Source organism: Podarcis cretensis (genome assembly GCF_951804945.1).
Source record: "Podarcis cretensis genome assembly, chromosome: 10".
In the NCBI taxonomy this organism is placed as follows: domain Eukaryota; kingdom Metazoa; phylum Chordata; class Lepidosauria; order Squamata; family Lacertidae; genus Podarcis; species Podarcis cretensis.
Window position 1 is genome coordinate 28,454,104 of NC_137179.1, and position 20,013 is coordinate 28,474,116.

At 43.8% G+C, this 20,013-nt stretch overlaps 1 protein-coding gene and 1 long non-coding RNA gene across 2 annotated transcripts; one reads left to right on the forward strand and one right to left on the reverse strand.

Moving 5' to 3' along the window:
- Positions 1–1,817: 1,817 nt before the first annotated feature.
- On the reverse strand, positions 1,818–14,196 carry EIF3D (eukaryotic translation initiation factor 3 subunit D). The gene is made up of 15 exons (XM_079992699.1): positions 14,051–14,196; positions 11,975–12,108; positions 11,065–11,110; positions 9,658–9,794; positions 8,707–8,792; positions 8,301–8,373; positions 8,067–8,179; positions 7,467–7,599; positions 6,010–6,157; positions 5,737–5,867; positions 5,245–5,330; positions 4,942–5,071; positions 4,480–4,622; positions 2,995–3,275; positions 1,818–1,953 (listed from the first exon to the last, which is right to left on the reverse strand). The coding sequence occupies exons 2-15, from the start codon at positions 12,095–12,097 to the stop codon at positions 1,940–1,942; spliced, it is 1,644 nt and encodes a 547-aa protein (XP_079848825.1). The 5' UTR covers positions 12,098–12,108; positions 14,051–14,196; the 3' UTR covers positions 1,818–1,939.
- Positions 14,197–14,257: 61 nt separating this feature from the next.
- On the forward strand, positions 14,258–19,583 carry LOC307225428. The gene is made up of 2 exons (XR_013843001.1): positions 14,258–14,357; positions 19,538–19,583. It is a non-coding gene; the product is annotated as an uncharacterized lncRNA (long non-coding RNA).
- Positions 19,584–20,013: the final 430 nt, after the last annotated feature.

Genomic DNA, 20,013 nt, shown 5'->3' on the forward strand with positions numbered 1-20,013 from the left:
TTGTTCCTCTCAGTGCGATTTTGTGCGTGTTTAGCATGGCTTACTACAAAGTAAGCATGCACAGCGTTGCAGTCTTTGGGTCACTAGGCAGTAAACAAAAAACTTCCCTTGCTGCTAAAGCAGCAAATGCTGCACCCACCAGTGGTGCATTGCTTCAGTGTTGTGAATTGCTAAAAAGGCAGAGTAATTACATTTGATTGGCAGGTGAAATGACTGGCTGTTTATTACTTGAGAAGCGTTTTGGGAATCCAAGATGCTAATCAGCTAGGATCTGCTGCAGCAGGTAGCTAACCTCTTGACAATAAAAGAACACCCAGTTCTTTCAAGGAAACCTTGGTCTTTACACGTTCACCTCTCTGCAGCAGCTGGAAAGAGATTAAGTCCACGTGGGAGCTGTTGGAATATGATTAGAGAAAACCCTGCAGTACCCTCATCTAGCCAGGTCTGTTTGCCAAGGCCATTAATGAGCATCATACAGAGGTTCAAGCAATCACCCCCTTTGGCACTGCAGCACAAACATTCATTCATTTGACAGAGAGCTGGTTCTTGCACATGGCTTCAATTCAAGTCACACTTTAGGCTGTGGAAGATTACAAATGGTATCTATTAAATTACTAATGGTTATAACTCTTAATAGTTGCTGCATTTAAAAGGGCTTTGAAAATCTACCTGTTCCAAATGACTCTTAATGGAGAGAGTTATAGTCAGGGAAGATTTGTAGCTCAATGGAAAAGCATGTTTTGTATGAAAAAGGTCCCAGGTTCCAATCCCCAGCCTCTTTAGGGGCTGGGAATGTCTCTTTCCAGAAACCCTGGAGAGCCACTGCCAGTCAATATATAAAATGCCGAGCTAGATGGGTGACTCTTCATGGGGTTGCTTTCTATGCAGTGCTGCTGTTTTAATGATAAAATCTCTGAATTTTTTTTTATACGGGTTGAATGAATAATTTAATGTGGTTTCTTGCATTTTTGAACTTTTAAAAGTTGTTGGGGTGGGTTTTTTGCCTTTAATTTGTTCACCAGCTTGGTAAATAAGATAAACAAAATATTATTTTGCATTTCTACCCACATTCTCAAGAGAAGCACAGAGGAAGAGATTATGCCTAATTCATCAACTAGATAGGGCAGAAGTAGCTGCTAGTGGTATAAATTATTTCTTCTTTTGATGAGTCTTTAGTGTGAATGCCACTAAAAACAAATAGGTTCTTATGCTTTTTACATTGAAGATCTGAGCCAGTAGTTTTAACATCATTTTCATTACATTGTTCCAGCTAGCCTGCCATCAAGCTTTGTGCACAATCCTATACTATCCCACTTATCAACCTTTGTATAGCACAGTTAAAAAGATAGTTTTAAAGCTTTGCAACAGAGTGAGAAGAATTACAAATTACTTGTGCTTGCCTAAGAGCCAATCTACACATAGAGAAAAATCCCATGATACAGCTTTTCCTAGAGCCATGCCATTTAAAGACTGCTTGCTTCTGGAGGTTTCTTTAGCTTGAGTAATTTCCCATTAGCAGTGGGGACTCCCTGCATACGGAAAACAAGGGCAAAGAGAATGATCCCAGCCTAGGTTTCTCTATGGCATGCTAGTTTTCTATACTCTCTCGAATTCCCCCATAAGCGACTATTGAAACATTTATTTCCACACTTGCGGAGTGAAGTTGTTCAGTCCAGGGGACACTGAATCAGATGATTCTGCTACACATCAGCCTTAAAGTGGACAAGGCTGATTAGGTAATCATAAAATATTTTCTTTTCCAAATTTGCTTAGGGGCAATCTCACTACACATATTAATTATACAAAAAGGATAATGCTTTAAGATTATTATTTTTTATTCCTTAGGTTCTATGAGATTCAATTCTGATCCGTCCACCAAGAACAAAGATGTTGGCTGTGCCTTCAAGCTGCAGTTGCTGCTGCTGTCTGGCTGCAATGTTCAGCTCTCTTCCTCTGAAAAACAAACAGAAGTTTCAATGGAGCATTTGCTGCCATCCCAAGCAAAAGCAAACACCACGGAACAAACAAGCATGGCTCTCCTTTCCACACATAATTACCAAATGCTGGTTCATGTACAGTCAGATGATACACTTTCTGCATAATAGAAAGCCTAATTAAGTAGGATGCAGCCAATCCTTAGTTGATCTAAACTTTAGAGACAATGCAAGTATTGAACTCCAAGTAATGTTAAGAATGTAAGAGCTTGCTGGATCACAGTGACCAATCAGATACCTGTGGCTTTGTAAAGAAAACCTGTGGTTTGTAAGCAAGAATAAGAAACTGACAATCTGTAATGTAGCCTTGCGTACAGCCACAGTTTGAAAAGTAAAACAGAAAGCTGAATCCTAGGGAACATACAAAATCCGTAAGCTGGTACTGGTCTCCCCAACATAATCATGTCAACACTTTACCAATGTTAACTATATGCCATACTTAAATTCTGCTCAGATCCACATTATATCACTCCTGTGGCATGCACTACTGGTCACCATCTTATCTGTAGTTATGATGCAAACCAGATGGCAACTAGCAACATGACACAGAGAGATATAGGCTGGTGCATAGACAGCATGCTACAGAATCCTGCAACAATGCATGCAAATTCTGCCCGTTTTGGTTCTACTCGCCATTGGCTCTGACTGGTTTTTCCTAGGAGTTAATGGCCCCCATATACACCTGACTTATGGGGTTGCCCTTCCCAACCTGGTGTCTCCCCTGATATTTTGGACTACAGCCCCTATCGGCTTCAATCAGCAAAGCTGTGCTGGATGGGGCAGATGGGAGCTGTTGTCCAATGTATCTGGAGGGCTCCAAGTTAGGGGAAAGCTGCACTGTACTCTCCTGTGGCTATATCTGGACGAAATGATCACAGACTAGAAGAATGAAAGCTATCCTCCCAGCACACAAGCTTCTTCCAATGTAAGCAGTTGCAAGACCAGAAACTTGTCGTTTCAGGCCTAAGCTTAGCTAGAAGGCGTGTGAAACTCTTATTACCTTCCTCTTCTTCCTCTTCATCGTCGTCGTCATCATCTTCATCAGAGCTGAAAGTGCCATCTGGCAGGCTGTAGATACGGATGACTTGCTTGTTGGGGTCTTTCAAGATGAGGTACTTGCCCTCATCCAGTTTCATGCAGATGTCAATGACACAGCGCAGGATGCCCCAGGCATTTTCCATGCTTAGATTAATTTGGCTGGCGAATTCATTAGGTTTGAACTGCTGGGTGCCCAGGATCACATGGCGTGCAGAGTCTTTCACATGGTACCGGGAAACATACCTGACAAGAAGGGAGAAAGAAGACTTATGAAGTGTGAAGCTGTAGTCCAGCCCAGCAGCTACAGTAGGACTAAAAAAGAATAGCAGGCCAAACAATTTAAGTAAGACAACTGGTGTGATGTAGTGGTTAAAGAGACTGAGCTACAAATCAGGGTTTGAATCTTGTCTCTGAACTCACTAGGTGACCTCCCTTTAGGAAAGTTGCTCTCGGTCTTCCTGCCTGACTTGCCTTACAGCGGTTTAGTAATGCTGGCCACATGACCTGGAAAGCTGTCTATGGACAAACGCCGGCTCCCTCGGCCTGAAAGCGAGATGAGCACTGCAACCCCACAGTCGCCTTTGAGTGGACTTAACCATTCTGGGGTCCTTTACTGGGTTGTTATAAGGATTACGACTAGAAAATGCACACAAGCTCTTGACAAATGTTAAATATTATTTAAGTGTTAAAGACCCATCTCAGTAATTTTTAATCCAGACAAAGAACCTATTTGTTAGCCCCTTCCAAGAGGTAAAAGACACACTTAGTCCAGGAGTTAAGACAGAAATGGAGGTTGAATCTACACACATATAGAAACCGTTCTAAAATGCTTTTTTTTAAAAGCGTTTTTAAAAATACATTGAATTTTCCATAAGGCTCACCATTGCCATCTAGTGTCACATTGTATATTGCACTTAAAACACACTTAAAGCATTTTATTTGCAGCTGTATAGTGGACAGCTATATCCCAAGGTATTAGCAGAGAATTCTAAATATGAAGAGGTGCTGGCCAAGTTTTAGAGCTCAGAATATTTAGAGCTTAGAATAAATATTTTAAATATTTATTACAATGGTACCTCGGGTTACGTTACCTTTGGGTAACATCATTTCAAGTTACGAACTCGGCAAACCCGGAAGTGTACACTTCCAGGTTTCGCTGCGTGCACATGCACAGAAGTGGCGCCTCCGGATATGGCCTTTTCGGGGTAAGTATGGACCCCTGGGACAAATTAAGTTCGTATCTGGAGGGTCCACTGTATAGGCCACCTCTCAAAGAGGTGAATAATGTAAACATATCAGTAAAATGTCACAATGTGTTAAATTTTCACCCCGAAGAGCTGGCTTCTCCCCCCAACTTACTTCCCTCTTGTAGTACACCAAAGACAAAACCCCCCCCAAAAAACCAAAACAACACAAAACAAAACCTATCCACACTATATTTTCTCACCCCAGTTTAAGATACTCTGATCCAGCCAGCAGCGCACAACATGTCCAGCGAGCAAGTTTGTAGCTGTTGTTTTTCAGCTCAGTGGCAATCACAGCTCCTCTCTGGGAGTCCAGTTTCTGACGCCAGTCCACTCCATTACAATGCTAGAAAAATTAAGAAAGGATTAGGGTTGTACACAGCATCAATTATGGCACACTATGCCAAGTCAGGATCTGGCTACAAAGCTGAAGATTTCATGCAACTGATTTCAAAATTATTTGTAATGCTGGAAAGGAGGAACCCACTCCTACCTAATGTGGCAAAAATTCACTTGACTCCCTTGAATTGGATGGGATGAGGGAGAGGGAATTCCAAGGCTATTACAGGTAATCAGATTAACCTATGCCACAGTTAAAGACAGGCCAGCAGAAACAAATGATGTCCACACAGAAGAGCCTACAAATTATATCTGTTTTTCCTTACCCTTGAATCCCATTCATTCAGTGTTTTTGTGTTGATGAAAGATACTTCTCCATTGGCTCCAGTCATCACTCCATCGTGTTCACAGCGTACTATCAGGTCTATGTCGTCTCCCAGCTTCCACCTCCGGTACCTACAACCAAAAATGTTTGTCAGCAAACCTTATAACAAAAAATCCACATAAGCACAGTATATACAGGTGGCAGCAATGGGAACTTTCATGGAAGCTGCAACAAGTCTGCAAACCACACCTCGAGGTACTGTGAACTCCCAAGGTCTATTCATGTGTCAGAAGCAACAACTTACCGGTATGCAACCGAAGCCACCTCATTCTTATCCATATCATCTTCCACAAATGGGTTTGGATTGGGAAATGTGTATTTCTCTTTCCCCTGTAAAGGCACACACATGCAAAAACTTTTATCAATGACATCAGATTACATGGTCAGGAGAGTCATGGCTGCCTTAAGACATGGGAAGCTTCCAGTACTCTGGTTTGAGAAACATTAGCCACTGTCTTGCTACCAAGCCCTTCCTTGAATTTTCAAAAACATGGCTTCGATGTGGTATCCTGTTTACTAGCAAGACACGTCCCCCACCAGGACTATTCTGTGGAACCTTCCAACAGCCATACAACTCTATCTGGAGGCCCAATAAAACAGAAAATAGATGGATGTTATCTTCTTTCTGCTTGATGACAGATCACTCCCACATCAGCAGGAAGTTCTAAGTGACCCTAGTCAATTTCTTTCTGAAATTCTCTGCAGAGGTAAAATCTATTACCCCTTTCAATCTTACCATTCTCAGACATTGCTGGGAGAAGTTGTGGTTGATGTAGGTAGCTTCCATAGCAAGGTTGCGGGGTGAATTGAAGGAGTTGCCCTCATCCTGTGGTGGTTCATTAGCAGTCTCACTCACGGTCAGGAGGTCTGAGGATATAGCCAAACATAAATGGAAGTTCAGAGGGTTGCCCCAAGAGATAACCCTAACAGCCTCACTTCCCCAAGCACTCCATTCCCAGCCACCACCTGTCCCCCTTCAGTTTTGTACTGTATATACAAAAACACTCACCAAAATCAGAATTGTCCCTCTTGTCAAAGAAGAGTTTGGATCCAACTCTTTGGACAATGATGTCCCAGGAATATACAGAACGAGTGCAAGCCATGAGGGTAGCTAGGATGGCATCTGTAGCAAATACATTCCCCTGAGTCTTGGCCAACTGTGCATAAAGAAATGTCATATGGATGAGAGCAGGAATCATTGTACAAGCAAACTAACATAGGCTGTACCACCCTCCAAAGTTATATCTGTAGGATTATCTGCTCTCTGAGGCACAGGGGTAGGGAACCTGTGATTCCAACTCCCATTAAGTCCAGCCAGCACGGCCAGTTGCCAAGGTTGATAGGAAATGTACCCCAACAGAATCTGGAGGGCCACAGGTTCCCCATCCCTGTAGAAGATGTTGTCAAAACCATGCTCTCCTAGATTGCCAATGGCATTTGCATCCCATTCTCCAGCAATTAAAATCCAAGGGAAGGCAGACAGAAGAGTCCCAATGAATGCAAGGATGAGATCTGCTCTCCTGCACGTCAATTCTATCATTAAGCTAAAAACTTAATCCCCTCAAAGGTAAGAACTTTGGTAGATGAGCAGATACATAAGAAGTACAGTGGTGCCTCGCAAGACGAAATCAATCCGTTCCGTGAGGCTCTTTGTATAGCGGTTTTTTCGTCTTGTGAAGCAAGCCCATTGACAGATGAGCGGATTAGCGCTATTAGCGGTTTAGCAGCTTTTAGCGATCAGCTGTTAAGCGGCTTATCAGCAGATCAGCGGCTTAGGAAAAGGGGGAAAAAACCCGCAGGAACTCACAAGACATTTTCGTCTTGCGAAGCAAGCCCATAGGGAAATTCGTTTTGCGAAGCGCCTCCAAAACGGAAAACCCTTTCGTCTAGCGGGTTTTCCGTCTTGCGAGGCGTTCGTCTTGCGGGGCACCACTGTATACACTTCCACTTGCCTCATTTATTATTTATTTGTGTTTTGTCCTAGCATATCTCCAAGCTTCACAGCAAATTGCAAAACATATAAAGCATCTCTGAAAATCTCACATCCAACCCATTCTCTCCACCCCCCCCATCACAATAAATAGGAAACTCCTCAATACTAAATCCTAGCTCAAAGAGAAATGTCCTGCAACACTTTTGGAAGATGCTCTGACTTGGGCTTTAAGGAGTTTACAGAAAAGGGAATTCCACTGTGTGCCAAAGCTATGAAGATCTCCTTGCCTCCCTCTGCTCTTTGCACAGTCAACAGGACACACTCTTCTCTAGTCCAGTACATCTGGCTGTAATTTCTAGTCTCAGACTTACTAAGCAATATTTCATTAGACTAACCTGCCTTGCCCAGTGCAGTACCATTTTAAAGGACTTAGTAAGAAAGGTATCTGAAGTTACAAGCAAACGAGCCCTCTCCTTTTAAACTGAGGTATTTTAACAGCCATGTATAGGACAAACTACAGAGGCATATTATACCTTGCGAATGACTGGATCATCGGTAGTAGTTACGGTATGGAAGATGCGCTTGATGCTACGAAGGGTCTTTTCATTTCTTGTGGTGATGCGGTCAAAGGCTTTGTCATAGTATTCCAGGGCCCCACAGCACTCTCTGCAGGTACAAAGAAGATGATCATGATTTGTACTCTCAAGAACAAAGGATAATAAAAAGTGGACTACTGGGTTCAGAAATACTCAAGAAAAAGAAACCCAAGGATCATTAAGATCCCATGGCACCTTTAAGGTTCTATGCCTCTCCTCTGATCTGTCAACCTCTATAAGCAGCAACGTCACATTTTTAAGTATCCTTCCCTAAATGATGCCCTCCAGATATTTTGGAGGACAACTCTGATCACCCCTGACCACTCTCTGTGCTAGCTAACAGGATCTGGAGTCCAACACAGTCAATAGCACTAGTTTAGGGAAGCTGCCAAGGGTGGCTGGGGCAGTTTGTGTCTTGGATCAAGAGATAAGCATACTGTACTAGTTAAACTACCTGGAGGCTGGTTTTTTTCCTTCTTCTAAAAAAAAAGGTACAAATTGTTGGCCCCAAACCTTCAGCTGTCTCAAAAGACTTACATGTCCTGAGGGTCTGACACCTCCAAATATCGCATCTTCATCAACCTAGGGAAATCCATTTCCTCCTTCACCTCCCAGTCACTGCGAACTTCAACAGAGGAGTCACGGGGTTTCTGCCATGGAGACAGAATAAATAGAAGAGACAAAACATCAGTGTGTAAAATGGGAACAAAAGGTGAAAGTGTGAGGGGAAAGACAGTCGCAAGACAGGCAGCCAAAGAGAAAGAGGTTTACCTGAGATTTTTGGTCCCATTTTTGTCTCACTCCAAACTGCTTCTGAAACTTCTTTTGGAGACGCAGTCTATCTCTGAAATGACAGAAAACTGTCAGAAAACTTTGCCATCAAGGCAAAGGAGCCTGCTGATCCCAAACCCTTTTTCCAGAGTAGAGAAAATGGAACACGAATGGCTATCTACAAAAGGGTTTTCTGATCTCTTGGGTCAGAGTTGCTAAACAACCAATAAGATAATGCCATTTCACAATCCATGCAACAGTAATAAAAATTTAAAATATGTGACAGCAGAGTTTGGGAAATTTAGTAAGCAATTTGCTTTTTCAAGAGATTCAATCAGTTTGATGAAACTAGCTCTGCTGGACAATTGCTAAATTGTATGTTCTCCCACAAACACAGCAAGCTTACCTCTCCTTCTGCTTGGCACTTTTAGGGAGCGTCTGCATGTTAAACTGAAGGATGTTCCGGCGGTCCTTATCTCTCCGGAGGTTCCTCTGAAAGGAAACACTAGTGTAAGCGAGACAGCATGGAATCAAAGGGCCTACCTAGCAAGCAATCCTGCAAAGGATTCCTGCCCAATATTCACTGTAATGCACGAGTTACACTAGGTGTGGGGAACCTATGGCCCTTCCTTATGTGGCTGGACTCCAAGTCCCGTCAGCCCCAGCCAGTATGGCCAATGGTGAAGGGAGTTGTAGTTCAACAACATCTTGATGACCATTCCCATTCCTGGGATATGCTGTGAAAAGCACCACTAAGTGTTCCTGGGAGGCATAATAAGCTAGTGTGTCACCAAAACCTAAAAAAAAAAAAAGGGGGGGGTCACTACTTGATAGCCATGCACATTCCAGCCTAAGAACAACAAAAATGAAAAACCACAAGGAGTCTCAAACTTACAACAGCTTGTTTGAAAAAGACCGTTATCAATGACTGGGGAATGGGAGGGGATACATCTTCAAAATCCCACGAGACTGTCCATTAATGACAGGGATGGGGAACCTGTGCTCCCCTTCTGCAATCTTGTTTTGATTCCAGCTCTCAGCCAGCATGGTTAGTGATGATGGAAGCAGTAGACTATGTGTGACTAGTCTTTGGCCCTCTAGGTATTACTGGACTACAACTCTTATTGTACCTGACTACTGGGCATATCAGCTGGAGTGGAGACAGGATAGGGGAGAGACATGTTAGCTACTAGAGTTATAGTGCAACAAGGACAGCAGGACCGCAGGTTCCCCATATCAGATTAAGGGGAAGGTTGTCTGTTCCCTCCTTGATCTGTCTCTCTCCCCTCAGAGTATCAATTGGGACAGACTAGCTATATGGCTCAAGTCTAATCTCTTCAATCAAGCTACATCATACCTGTGCAAATCTCATGCGATTCCTCTGGTAAGCTGTCTTTTGTGTCCGTGCCGTGTCCACCAGTTGGAAACTGGTTTCATCTTCCTCATGGAAATAAGCATACTGGCTTCCTCCACCAAACTGGGATGAATATTTATCTGGGAAGACAATTGTCTCAGTCACCTTAGAGTGCAAGACTGGGATTTCCTAGAAGACCAAGAACTAGAACAGTCCTACTTTCAAATAGCTGAAACAGAATTATCTTTGTGTAACTGCTAAGAACAACGGATGTGATACAGTCATGCTCCTTTGCCCAATGGTAAAAACCATGACTGATCTCAAAACAAGATGGAGATTTCCTCTTGTAAAGTCCCCCCCCAAAGAAACTCCACTACTGCTGTAATCAGTGCAGAAACACGATGTGCCCTAATGTTCTGCTTATCTGTAGTGTTGATATGCAACTGCACCAGTGATTGCATTACCAAATTCCAAAACTACTATTTGATACAGGCAGCAGAAATTTGTTTAGGGAGAGTAGGTCTTAATGTTGCAAGCCAGGGGTTACACAGTGTAGGGCCTATGGATGACAGTATGCATGCCAAGTATCTCTTATGGCACCCATGGACGAATCAATAAATATCCCCTTAAAAATTCATAGTGGATTTTGTGAACTTGCCTCTTTTTCTGCCCTTTCAGATGTGGCAGCCGTTTCGTGTTATGCCACACCCAAACAGCAGCCACTTTGTGACTGGTGCTAACTGCACTCTCTCAAAACTCCAAATATGCCCACCAGCCCAAAAAGGTTGGCAACCCCTATAAGCAGTGAAGGAAACAGAGGAATGCAGAAAAGCTTACGTTCAATGCAATTCTGTCTTGTAATGAAATGCAGGAGAAACTATAAAGCACATCTCCTGGAAGTTCAGCTTTAGTATTCTTATTATATAGATAGCGGTCAAAAGACAACAATCCTGAAGGAACGTTTCCACCCCCATCGTTCTGCTCCGGACACTGAGATCCAGTGTCGAGGGCCTTCTGGCAGTTCCCTAACTGTGAGAAGCAAAGTTACAGGGAGCCAGGTAGAGGGCCTTCTCGGTAGTGGCACCCGCCCTGTGGAATGCCTTCCCATCAGATGTCAAGGAAATAAAAAACTACACAACTTTTAGAAGACACCTAAAGGCAGCCCTGTTTAGGGAAGCTTTTAATATTTGATGAATCATTGTATTTTAATATTCTGCCCAGAGCGGCTGGGGAAACCCAGCCAGATGGGTGGGGTATAAATCATTTGCCCTAATCCAATAGGGATTAGGCAACGTAATGCCAGCTTCAGCCAACGTAATGCCAGCTTCATATACTGTGCTCACTGGCACCTTATTATGACCTGATCTTCCATATGAAATATATCAAACGAGCAATCACCATCATACTTACTTGTATATCGCTTATCCTGGTAAGTAGCTCCTGTCCAGTCTGCAACCTGGTCAAAATAAAAACAATGAGGAAATAAGGCTGCTTTCAAGCATGCCACAAACTCATTCAAAGGATTTTCAACAGAATCTCAAAAATTGTTTCTCCAGCCAGGTAAGTTTCTGAGTGTACTCAAAACACTAAGGCATCAAGATCTTTACTTGGGGAGAGATAATGAGCTAATGCACACATGACCCTGGTCGGGGTGTGTGTGTGTGTGCTGTCCACAACTTACCTGTAACATGCAGAATTGCTAATTTTGCAATGTGCTGGAATCCCACTGGAAAGTCTCTCATGCTCTTGCTAAACAGTTGTGGGGATTGGTAGAAAATGGAAGCAGACATTCTCTATATGATGGCAGCTACCCATCCTTACAGGGAATGTACTATGGCAAACACCTGCACCACCCATTACACTGCTATAATGCCCTAAAGGGCTAGGAAACTGGAATTGTATTAAGACAATTATTAGCCAAATTTCCCCCCAGGTCCGGGGACCTGTGTGCCTTAACACCATCCTATGTTATGAAAAAAATTAGGTCAGAGCTTGCCAATGATTCAGATTCCATTTTTAACCAGGCAATGTAATGTAAGCCAACACAATCCAGCACTGAGATGAACTGTACATCTCAGCTATAAATTCTGTGAAGCCCAATAGGGACCAAAATGATGTTCCAAAAATTCACTCCCTAAAGGACTTAGGACAATTTCACTCATGGTCTTTTTGCCCTGTAAGTAGTACTGTAGGAACTGGGCTCCTGAAGCACATGGTAAGAGTGCCTTTCAAAATCTAGCCCTTAATGGAAAACATCAGCATAGACAATGTACAAAAGCAGTTAATAGAAATTTCTTTGCAAGGGTGTGTGAAGAAGTACCTTTCCCAGCCGATCTCCTTTGCTGAAGGGCTGATAAGGCATATCTTTGAACTGCTCTGGAACAGCACATGGACCCCATCCTGAGGGGTTATCCTGGATCACGGGAGCCAGGAACTTTGCCATCTTCTATAATTCTAGTGAGAAAGGAGATGGGAGGGGGAAGAGAATAAGGGGATCAAGAAACTATAAAACAATAGTGCTTATTCAAATAGTAGGATTAGCTAATATAGTCAAACCTCGGTTGTCGAACGTAATCCATTCCGGAAGACCATTCAACTTCCGAAAATGTTTGACAACCAAGGCGCAGCTTCCGATTGGTTGCAAGAGCTTCTTGTAGTCAAGTGTAAGCCGCATCGGATGTTCAGGTTCCAAAAAAACGTTTGAAAACTGGTGTTCAGAAGTTGAAATGTTTGAAAATGGAGACGTTCGAGTTTGACTTGTACAGGTTAAGAATTTATTCGTTCTGGAGGTCTGTTCTTAACCTGAAACTGTTCTTAACCTGAAGCATCACTTTAGCTAATGAGGCCTCCTGCTGCTGCTGCGCCACGATTTCTGTTCTCATCCTGAAGCAAAGTTCTTAACCCGAGGTAATATTTCTGGGTTAGCGGAGTCTGTAACCTGAAGTGTATGTAACCTGACGTGTATGTAACCTGAGGTACCACTGTACTTGTTTTTAAGGAAACAGGAGACACACACACAGGTGTTTTTTTTAAATAAGGCCAGGCCTTCCAGTCACATCCTTAAAATTACTGACTGACATATACACACTGGGAATGAAGTACTTCTATGGAAGTCCTGTACTGTAGTTTATTGCTGCCAGGATACTGCTTAAATAACAAAGCTGTTCTCAACATATTCATATGCCTATATAGGGAGTGGGGGAGGGGGTTTATTGGTTTGTGTTTTCATTTTGTTATCTTGTGTTCTTATGTTTCATATTTTTATGCTGTGAACCACCCTGAGATCTACAGATGAAGGGCGGTATAAAAATTTAATAAATAAAATTCATGAAGTGCTGACTGCATGGTTTTCACCATAGTTGTGCCTTATTAGCAAATGATTGTTAGCTGTATTTATATATAATTAGACCCATGCACTCTTTCTACATGCAAAGATGAAAAACTGGTTGCAGACTGGCTCTCTCAAAAGATACAGGTAGGTAGCCACGTTGGTCTGCCGTAGTCGAAACATAATTAAAAAATTCCTTCCAGCAGCACCTTAGTGACCAACTAAATTTATTATTGGTATGAGCTTTCGTGTGTGAGCTTATTTACAAGTCAGCTAAGTGACATCTAGCACAGCCTTTGCCAACCTGGTGCCCTCCAAACGTTTTGGCCTACAACTCCCACCAGGCTCAGCCAGTATGGCTGTCCTAAGTTGCGCCAGCTATTCTAAAACTAGGTCACGCAGACCTGTACTATCTGTGCTCGCTACACACAGGCAGCAAGTGAATAATTTTAAAAAAACCTTGCTATTTCCAAAATAAAAACGTCTTTTAAGCTATTTCAGTTATGATAAAGAGCCTAGTTTCTAGATACTGTACTAGAAACGCATGTCATTCTGCTTCCCCCACTTCTACACTGAGAGCTTCATGAAGTATTGAACCCTTTATAAAGGGTGTGTGTGAGAGAGATGGAGAGAATAGATATGGGGAGGGAGGGAGAGGGAGATCAACCCTGAACAAAGCTTGCAGGGCTCCTCGTGGGGTGAACCCAGTAGAGCAACCCACCCTTCCGCCCGCAGGCTTTTTTCCCCCCACCAAAGAAATGACAGCGGCAGAAATGGTCGCCAGCAACTAGGCCCGAGCTCTTCAGCGGGGCAAAGCGTTCTCTAAGTATGATGAATGAAGGCAGGCGGTGCACGAAAGAGGCGACAGCCCCGACAATGAACCCAGCATCTGCTCGAAGGGGCCTGTTCCGAGGGCCCAAGGGAGGCGGAAGGGCCCTTTCAGGCCCACCCTGCATCCGGACACGGCGCAGACCGACGAAACGTGCTGAAGGCCGGGGCGGGGGAGAGAAAGATGCCGGCATCCTTCGTCGCCGAGGCTCCTGGACCAGCTCCAGACTCATCTCTCACCTTTACGGCCCAAGGAAGGACCCGATGGCGACGGATTCGGCCCCGGTGGGGCGTCCAAGCTACGAAGCGCGGCCCTCAGGAGCACAGAAGTTTTGCAGCTGGCTCCCACTTCCGGTCCGGCTGCACTGCTGTGGCGTCATCACGCCGCGACGCCAGAAACGCCGTAAAAGCGTAGAAGGGATTCTTCTGCTTTGCGGCCGGCAAGGAAGCCGAGCGCTCTGTTTCCCCATAGTAGGCTAGGCGGATGCTCTGATGTGGCACAAGCTGTCGTGGGCTTTAGAGCTCACTTCCTTAAATACGCGAAGTGGTATCATCCTCAGTTGTCTGGTTCATATTTGCACAAAGAGAGGGAGAAATCAAATAATAAGGTCGGATGTCAGTGCAGTGCTAAATAAATGAATTTTTTTTTGAAACAATCCAATTGGTCAGTGCAATCCTGTGCGTGCCTACTCAGAAGTATTGAGTTCGGTGGGTCTTTCTTTAATTTGCTGCATTTTTATTTTTATTGTTCACCGTCACAGCACTTTGTAATTTTAGTAGTTTATAAAGATCCGCTCCAAGGCAAGTAGACACACCTGGAATTGTGCTGCAAGTGACGATATTTACAGCAGTGGAAATGGGTGCTAACGCTTTTCATTTTAGCACAGATTTCTGGTTTGGACTGGTTTGGATTTATTCTTAATTTTTCATCCCCAAATTAGAAGTGAGAACTGCTCATAGAAGTCATTAGAGAATTCTCAGATTTGAATATAAATTATTATGTTGTGGGAGCAAATAGACGGATTCCTGCTGTTTCTCATTCTGGTCATATTTTGGGTGATATATACATGGTTTTTTTTAATAAAAAAAATAGTATAGGCTACTTCCCTCTCTGGTGCTGCCCATCATTGTCACTGGCTCCCTCAATCAATTATACATCCAGAGAATGCTGCTGGGGTAGTCCAAAGCTTATTATGAAGGTTGCAGGAGAAGAACCTGTGGGATCAGCCCAAAACCTGATCTAGTCCAGCATCCTGTGGCCAGCCAGATGTCTCAATGGGAAGCTTAAAAGCAGGACCTGAGGGCAACAGCAACTCCCCACTTGTGCTTCACAGCAACTGGTATTCCAAGGCATACTGCCTCCAATAGTACAGGTAGAGAGCATAGCTATCGTGGCTAGTAGACATTGCTAGTCTTCTCCACGAATTTGACTAATCTTCTCATGCCACCCATATTGGTAGCCATCAGCAGGTTAAGAAGATTAACTGTGTGATTCTAACCTTGTCTTATTCAGGAGTAAATCTGACTGAATGTACTGGGTTAGGATTGCAACCTTAGTCCCTGACTGAGCTCTGTTTTGAACTTTTGTATAAATGAACAAAGAACTTGTAATCCATTTCTGCACCATGAAGTTGCTTCATCACTAAGTCAAAGGCCCATATTACTTAACATTGTCTCTTCTAATTGTAGGAGCTGACCAGGGCCTCTTGCAGAAGACTGTCCCAGACCTGCTGTGTCTGAGAATCTTGATGTGCTTTTTCTAGGCTCTGATTAATTCTTTTACCCAGATCCCTTAGGGAAATGAGGTGTGTGTGTGTACTTTGTGCATGGACGTAGCTGGGGGGGGGGGGAGAGAGAAAGGGACAGCTGCCCCCCCCGATTAAGTTAAACAATAGGAATACTAAACTAACTGACCAATCACATTGGTTCTGCCCCCCCTAACAAAAGTCCTGCCGCCCATAACAAAAATCCTGACTACGACATGACTTTATGTGTGTGTTTGTGTTAGGGGGACTGATCCAGGCAAGTGGGGAGAGGATACTAGAAGGAGTAGTGCCGACATCACTTGCTGAAAAATACAAATGTGCCTCTGGACCTTAGAAAGATGGTGACCCCTGCAGTAAGGAAAAACCAGTGGGAATAGGGCTGGTCCGAGACATTTTGCTACCTTTGGTGAAGGACAATTTGACATCCCCAGTGCTGGCCTTGTCATTAGTGGAGTGGAGTGGCTGCCTCAAGCACTAGATGTTGTTGTTGTGTGTGGATGATGCCACCAAAGGCAGGCCACCTCTCTGTTGGAGCTCTGTGTGCCAGGCAAGTCACATTGTGTCCCTTAAGTTAGCCTGCTGTGCTCAGGTGTGGTGGTGCACGCTGTCCCTTTACCTGTGTGTAAGGTTCCGTTTCCAATGTAATTGGTTTATGTATGTTGAATGGAATGGGCTTTAACTTCTCCTTTGCCCCAAGTGACACAATATTTGAGTATTTTCATTTATTTCTATCCTGATTCTTTGGGCATATATGCCACTTGAACAGTAAAGGGCTCGCCTTCTCCTCACTGGCATCAGCTGCATGCTTACTTCAGACTGACATTGATCACACATCAACTGGTGTGTGTGTGGCTGGTGTGTGTTTTGGCATCTGGGGAGGTGGGCCCAGCTGGATGGACTCTGAGCAGCTAAACAGGATTAGTGCTGAAATACCCTATGATTATGTAACTGCTTTAGGCATTCATTTTGCCCACATCTATGCTGTATGAGCATGCAGAAGGTCCCAGGTTCAATTTCTGGCATCTCCAGTTAAGACTGAGAGAGACTCCCCAACTAACATCTTGGACAGCCACTGTGAGTCAATGTACCAGGCTTGATGGACTAATAATATCTGTTGATATAAGACAGCTTTCTATGTTTGTATGTTCTATGAACCCCAGCAATTCTCAAGTGCTTTAACCCCCTCTCCCAAATGTTTTATGAATCACTGAACTAGGGCCTTACACTAGTCAGGGATATGCAATGTGATTCTCTCCAGATGTTGTGAACTACAACCCCCATCACCCCTAATTATTGCCCATGCTGGTTGGGGCTGATGGGTCAAGGGATGATGGATGTTGCTTCCAAACATCTGGCAGATATCTGATTGGAGAAGGCTGTCTCATAGAAATGGCTGAGATTCTGTGAATCCAAAAAGTGTGACTCAAGAGCCAGTTGCAACTTCTTGAGATCATGTGAAGGAGAGATAGTTCTGGAGAGTGAAGACGAAGATGCAACATAGTTTATCAAAAGACATAAACTTGATTTATCAAAAGACCTAAACAGCTGTGTGTTCACTGCTTGAGTGTCTTGCCTTTGGTTTAAATAGCCTGTTTGGCACTCCGTTTGTTTGTTCGACTGGGTTGGATGTTGAGATAGCAGAATGAAATTTGGTACATTTCTTCAGGTTACCGTTCTCCTTCTCAGGTTTGAATTCCTCTTCAATGCTTACACTCATTTACATAAGGTGAAAGAACTATATAAAGCTGCAATATCTACCTTGGGCTGATAAGATGGAAATATAGTTGGTGTGCACATATAGAATGGCATTTTGCATATGAAGCATATGAAAGCACATGGGCGGCACTGTGGGTTAAACCACAGAGTCTAGGACTCGCCGATCAGAAGGTCGGCGGTTCGAATCCCTGCGACAGGGTGAGCTCCCGTTGCTGGGTCCCTGCTCCTGCCTACCTAGCAGTTTGAAAGCACGTCAAAGTGCAAGTAGATAAATAGGTACCTTCCGTGCGCTGCTCTGGTTCGCCAGAAGCGGCTTAATCATGCTGGCCACATGACCCGGAAGCTGTACACCGGCTCCCTCGGCTAGTAAAGCAAGATGAGTGCTGCAACCCAAGAGTCGTCCACGACTGGACATAACGGTCAGGGGTATCTTTACCTTTACCTTTACATATACAATGGCATTTTGCATATGAAGTTTGAATATCTGCTTCTAACTTGCTTTCGAGGGATAGGGAGGAAAGATTCAAAATAAATTATATTGTGAGATCTGAAGGAAGGTCTTTCAAATATTTGCTAAGTTTTACAGGAGTTTCACCTTCTCTTCTACCTATAGAAAATCTTTTTATGATGCTGCGGTCCTATCCCTACGCTCCTGATGGATTTTATTTCTTTGGGGAATCTGTGCTCTTTCTCCCTGCCCCCCTGACTTTGGAAGTGATAGGTGTCTAGCTATTAAACTATCTCTGGGACAGTTTTTCTAGAGAGGCTTTTAGAAAATGATGCAAGGCTTTCCATTTTAAGAGGACCTCTGAGGTGTTGTTATCAGCTTGTCTTTGTAGCAGTGTAACCTGATGTTCCGCTCATGAAACCCTTTAATTTTGGTTATAAATGGTTAGTGTTTTATTCTGTTTAAAATGCTGAGAGCTTGTGTTTTAATTTCTATAAACTGGCTGCATTTTATGATTATATGATTGTCACTGCCTAATTCCATTCTGAAAGCTGCTTTGATTAGCCTGTGCAAAAGATTGCAGCCTCTGTTATGTACTCTGCTCACACAAGCATGGGATCCACCCCCCATCCTCTTCCACCTCTGCCTTGCCACTGTATAGATTTTTGTTGTTGCTGCAAGTTTTCTGTTTCTGCAGAACGACTCAATAGCTGCAGATTCCCTCTCCTTGTGCTGCTATCCTCAGCTTCCCCAGAGGGCTGGGTACCCCACTCTGGGAAAACCTTTGGTCTCTGGGCTTCTGGTGTGTCATTCCGATGCTAATGCCCAGAAGCAGTCCTTTAAAACCTCTCGTTTATTCAGCTTTTTTTGAAAGGATGTCACGGATGTGTGGCTGGAACAACCTGTGCCGTGATGTTGCCAGAGCACAGATAATAAATTATCAGCCTGAGCCACAACTGCACTACCCTGGCACCAGCCTCTTTGAAATGAAGGAGGCTGGCTGCAGTGGAGAGTTTGAAGATCAAAGATTGTCCTCTAACATCCTCTCTCTCTCAGTATGGAGGTTGTGAACTGGACAGGCTTAAACTGCAGTGGTGAGCTACTCCCACCAGAGAGCGCTGCTTCCTTCTAAATGGAAGGTGAGGCTGGTGGAGGTGAATATCAGCATCTAGATATAATTAATAGGACGCAAATTGTTGTGATTGACAGGCCCCTGGAGAGTCCTTTCCTATATTTTATTTATAGCTTGCCTTTGCCAGCTCCTCACTAATGTAACTAATGACCTGTCTAGAGAGGTGACTCCATTTTCTTGACCCTTTTAACTCCTGCATCAGGACAACAGTGGCCTGAGATGCTCCTCAGACTTTAGGATCACAGCCTCCCTTTACTCTCCCTTCTCTCCCAACCAATCAAGCATCAGCTACTTGGTTTGAGTGAGGACATGCGTGGATCCTCATAAACACAGCAGTCTGCAATACATTTGGTGAGCCAGTGTGGTGTAGTGGTTGGAATGCTGGGCTGGGACCTGGGTTCAAATCCCCACTCGACACCCACTCATGAAGCTCACTGGACCAGCCGCTGTCTCTCAGCCTGACCTACCTTGCAGGGTTGTTGCAAGGATATATTGGGGAGTTGGAGAACCACATATGCCATTTTGAGCTCACTGGAGGAAAGGTGGGATTTAAATGCAACAACAACAACAACAACAACAACAACAACAACAACAACACATGCAGTGGAGTGTGAAGAGTTGGGTTGAAAAGTGATAGTATTTTTCTGTCTTAGTTTTCTGGAGAGCTTGCAGGGATTAAGGAAAGCAGAATTACAACAAAACAACCATGGGGGGGGGGGAGAGTCACAAATCACTTTGGAACAGAGAATGGAATGGAAGAAACATTGCAGCATCAAAATCAAAATAAAATTTGGGGCAGAGGAATAAAGCCCACTGAGCTAAAACTGTATAAAACCACAACATAAGGCTTGAGAACATGAAAAAAGCACTTGCTAGGCAGTGGAAAGGTGCTAAAATAGCTGTTTGTCTGGTGGGCCTTTATGGAGATGGCATAGCTGAGGAGCCACTACCAAAAAGGCCTCTTTTTCTTATGACCAATGGCACTCATAGGGTGGGGGCGCTTGAAGAAAGCCCTCAAAGAACAAACTCAGGGTTCGGGTAAATACACTTGGAAAGAGATAGCCCTTTTGATTCCAAGTTGCCATACCATGAAAGGCTTTAAAAATTAAAACCAGCACTTTGAATCCTTTTATTGGAATGT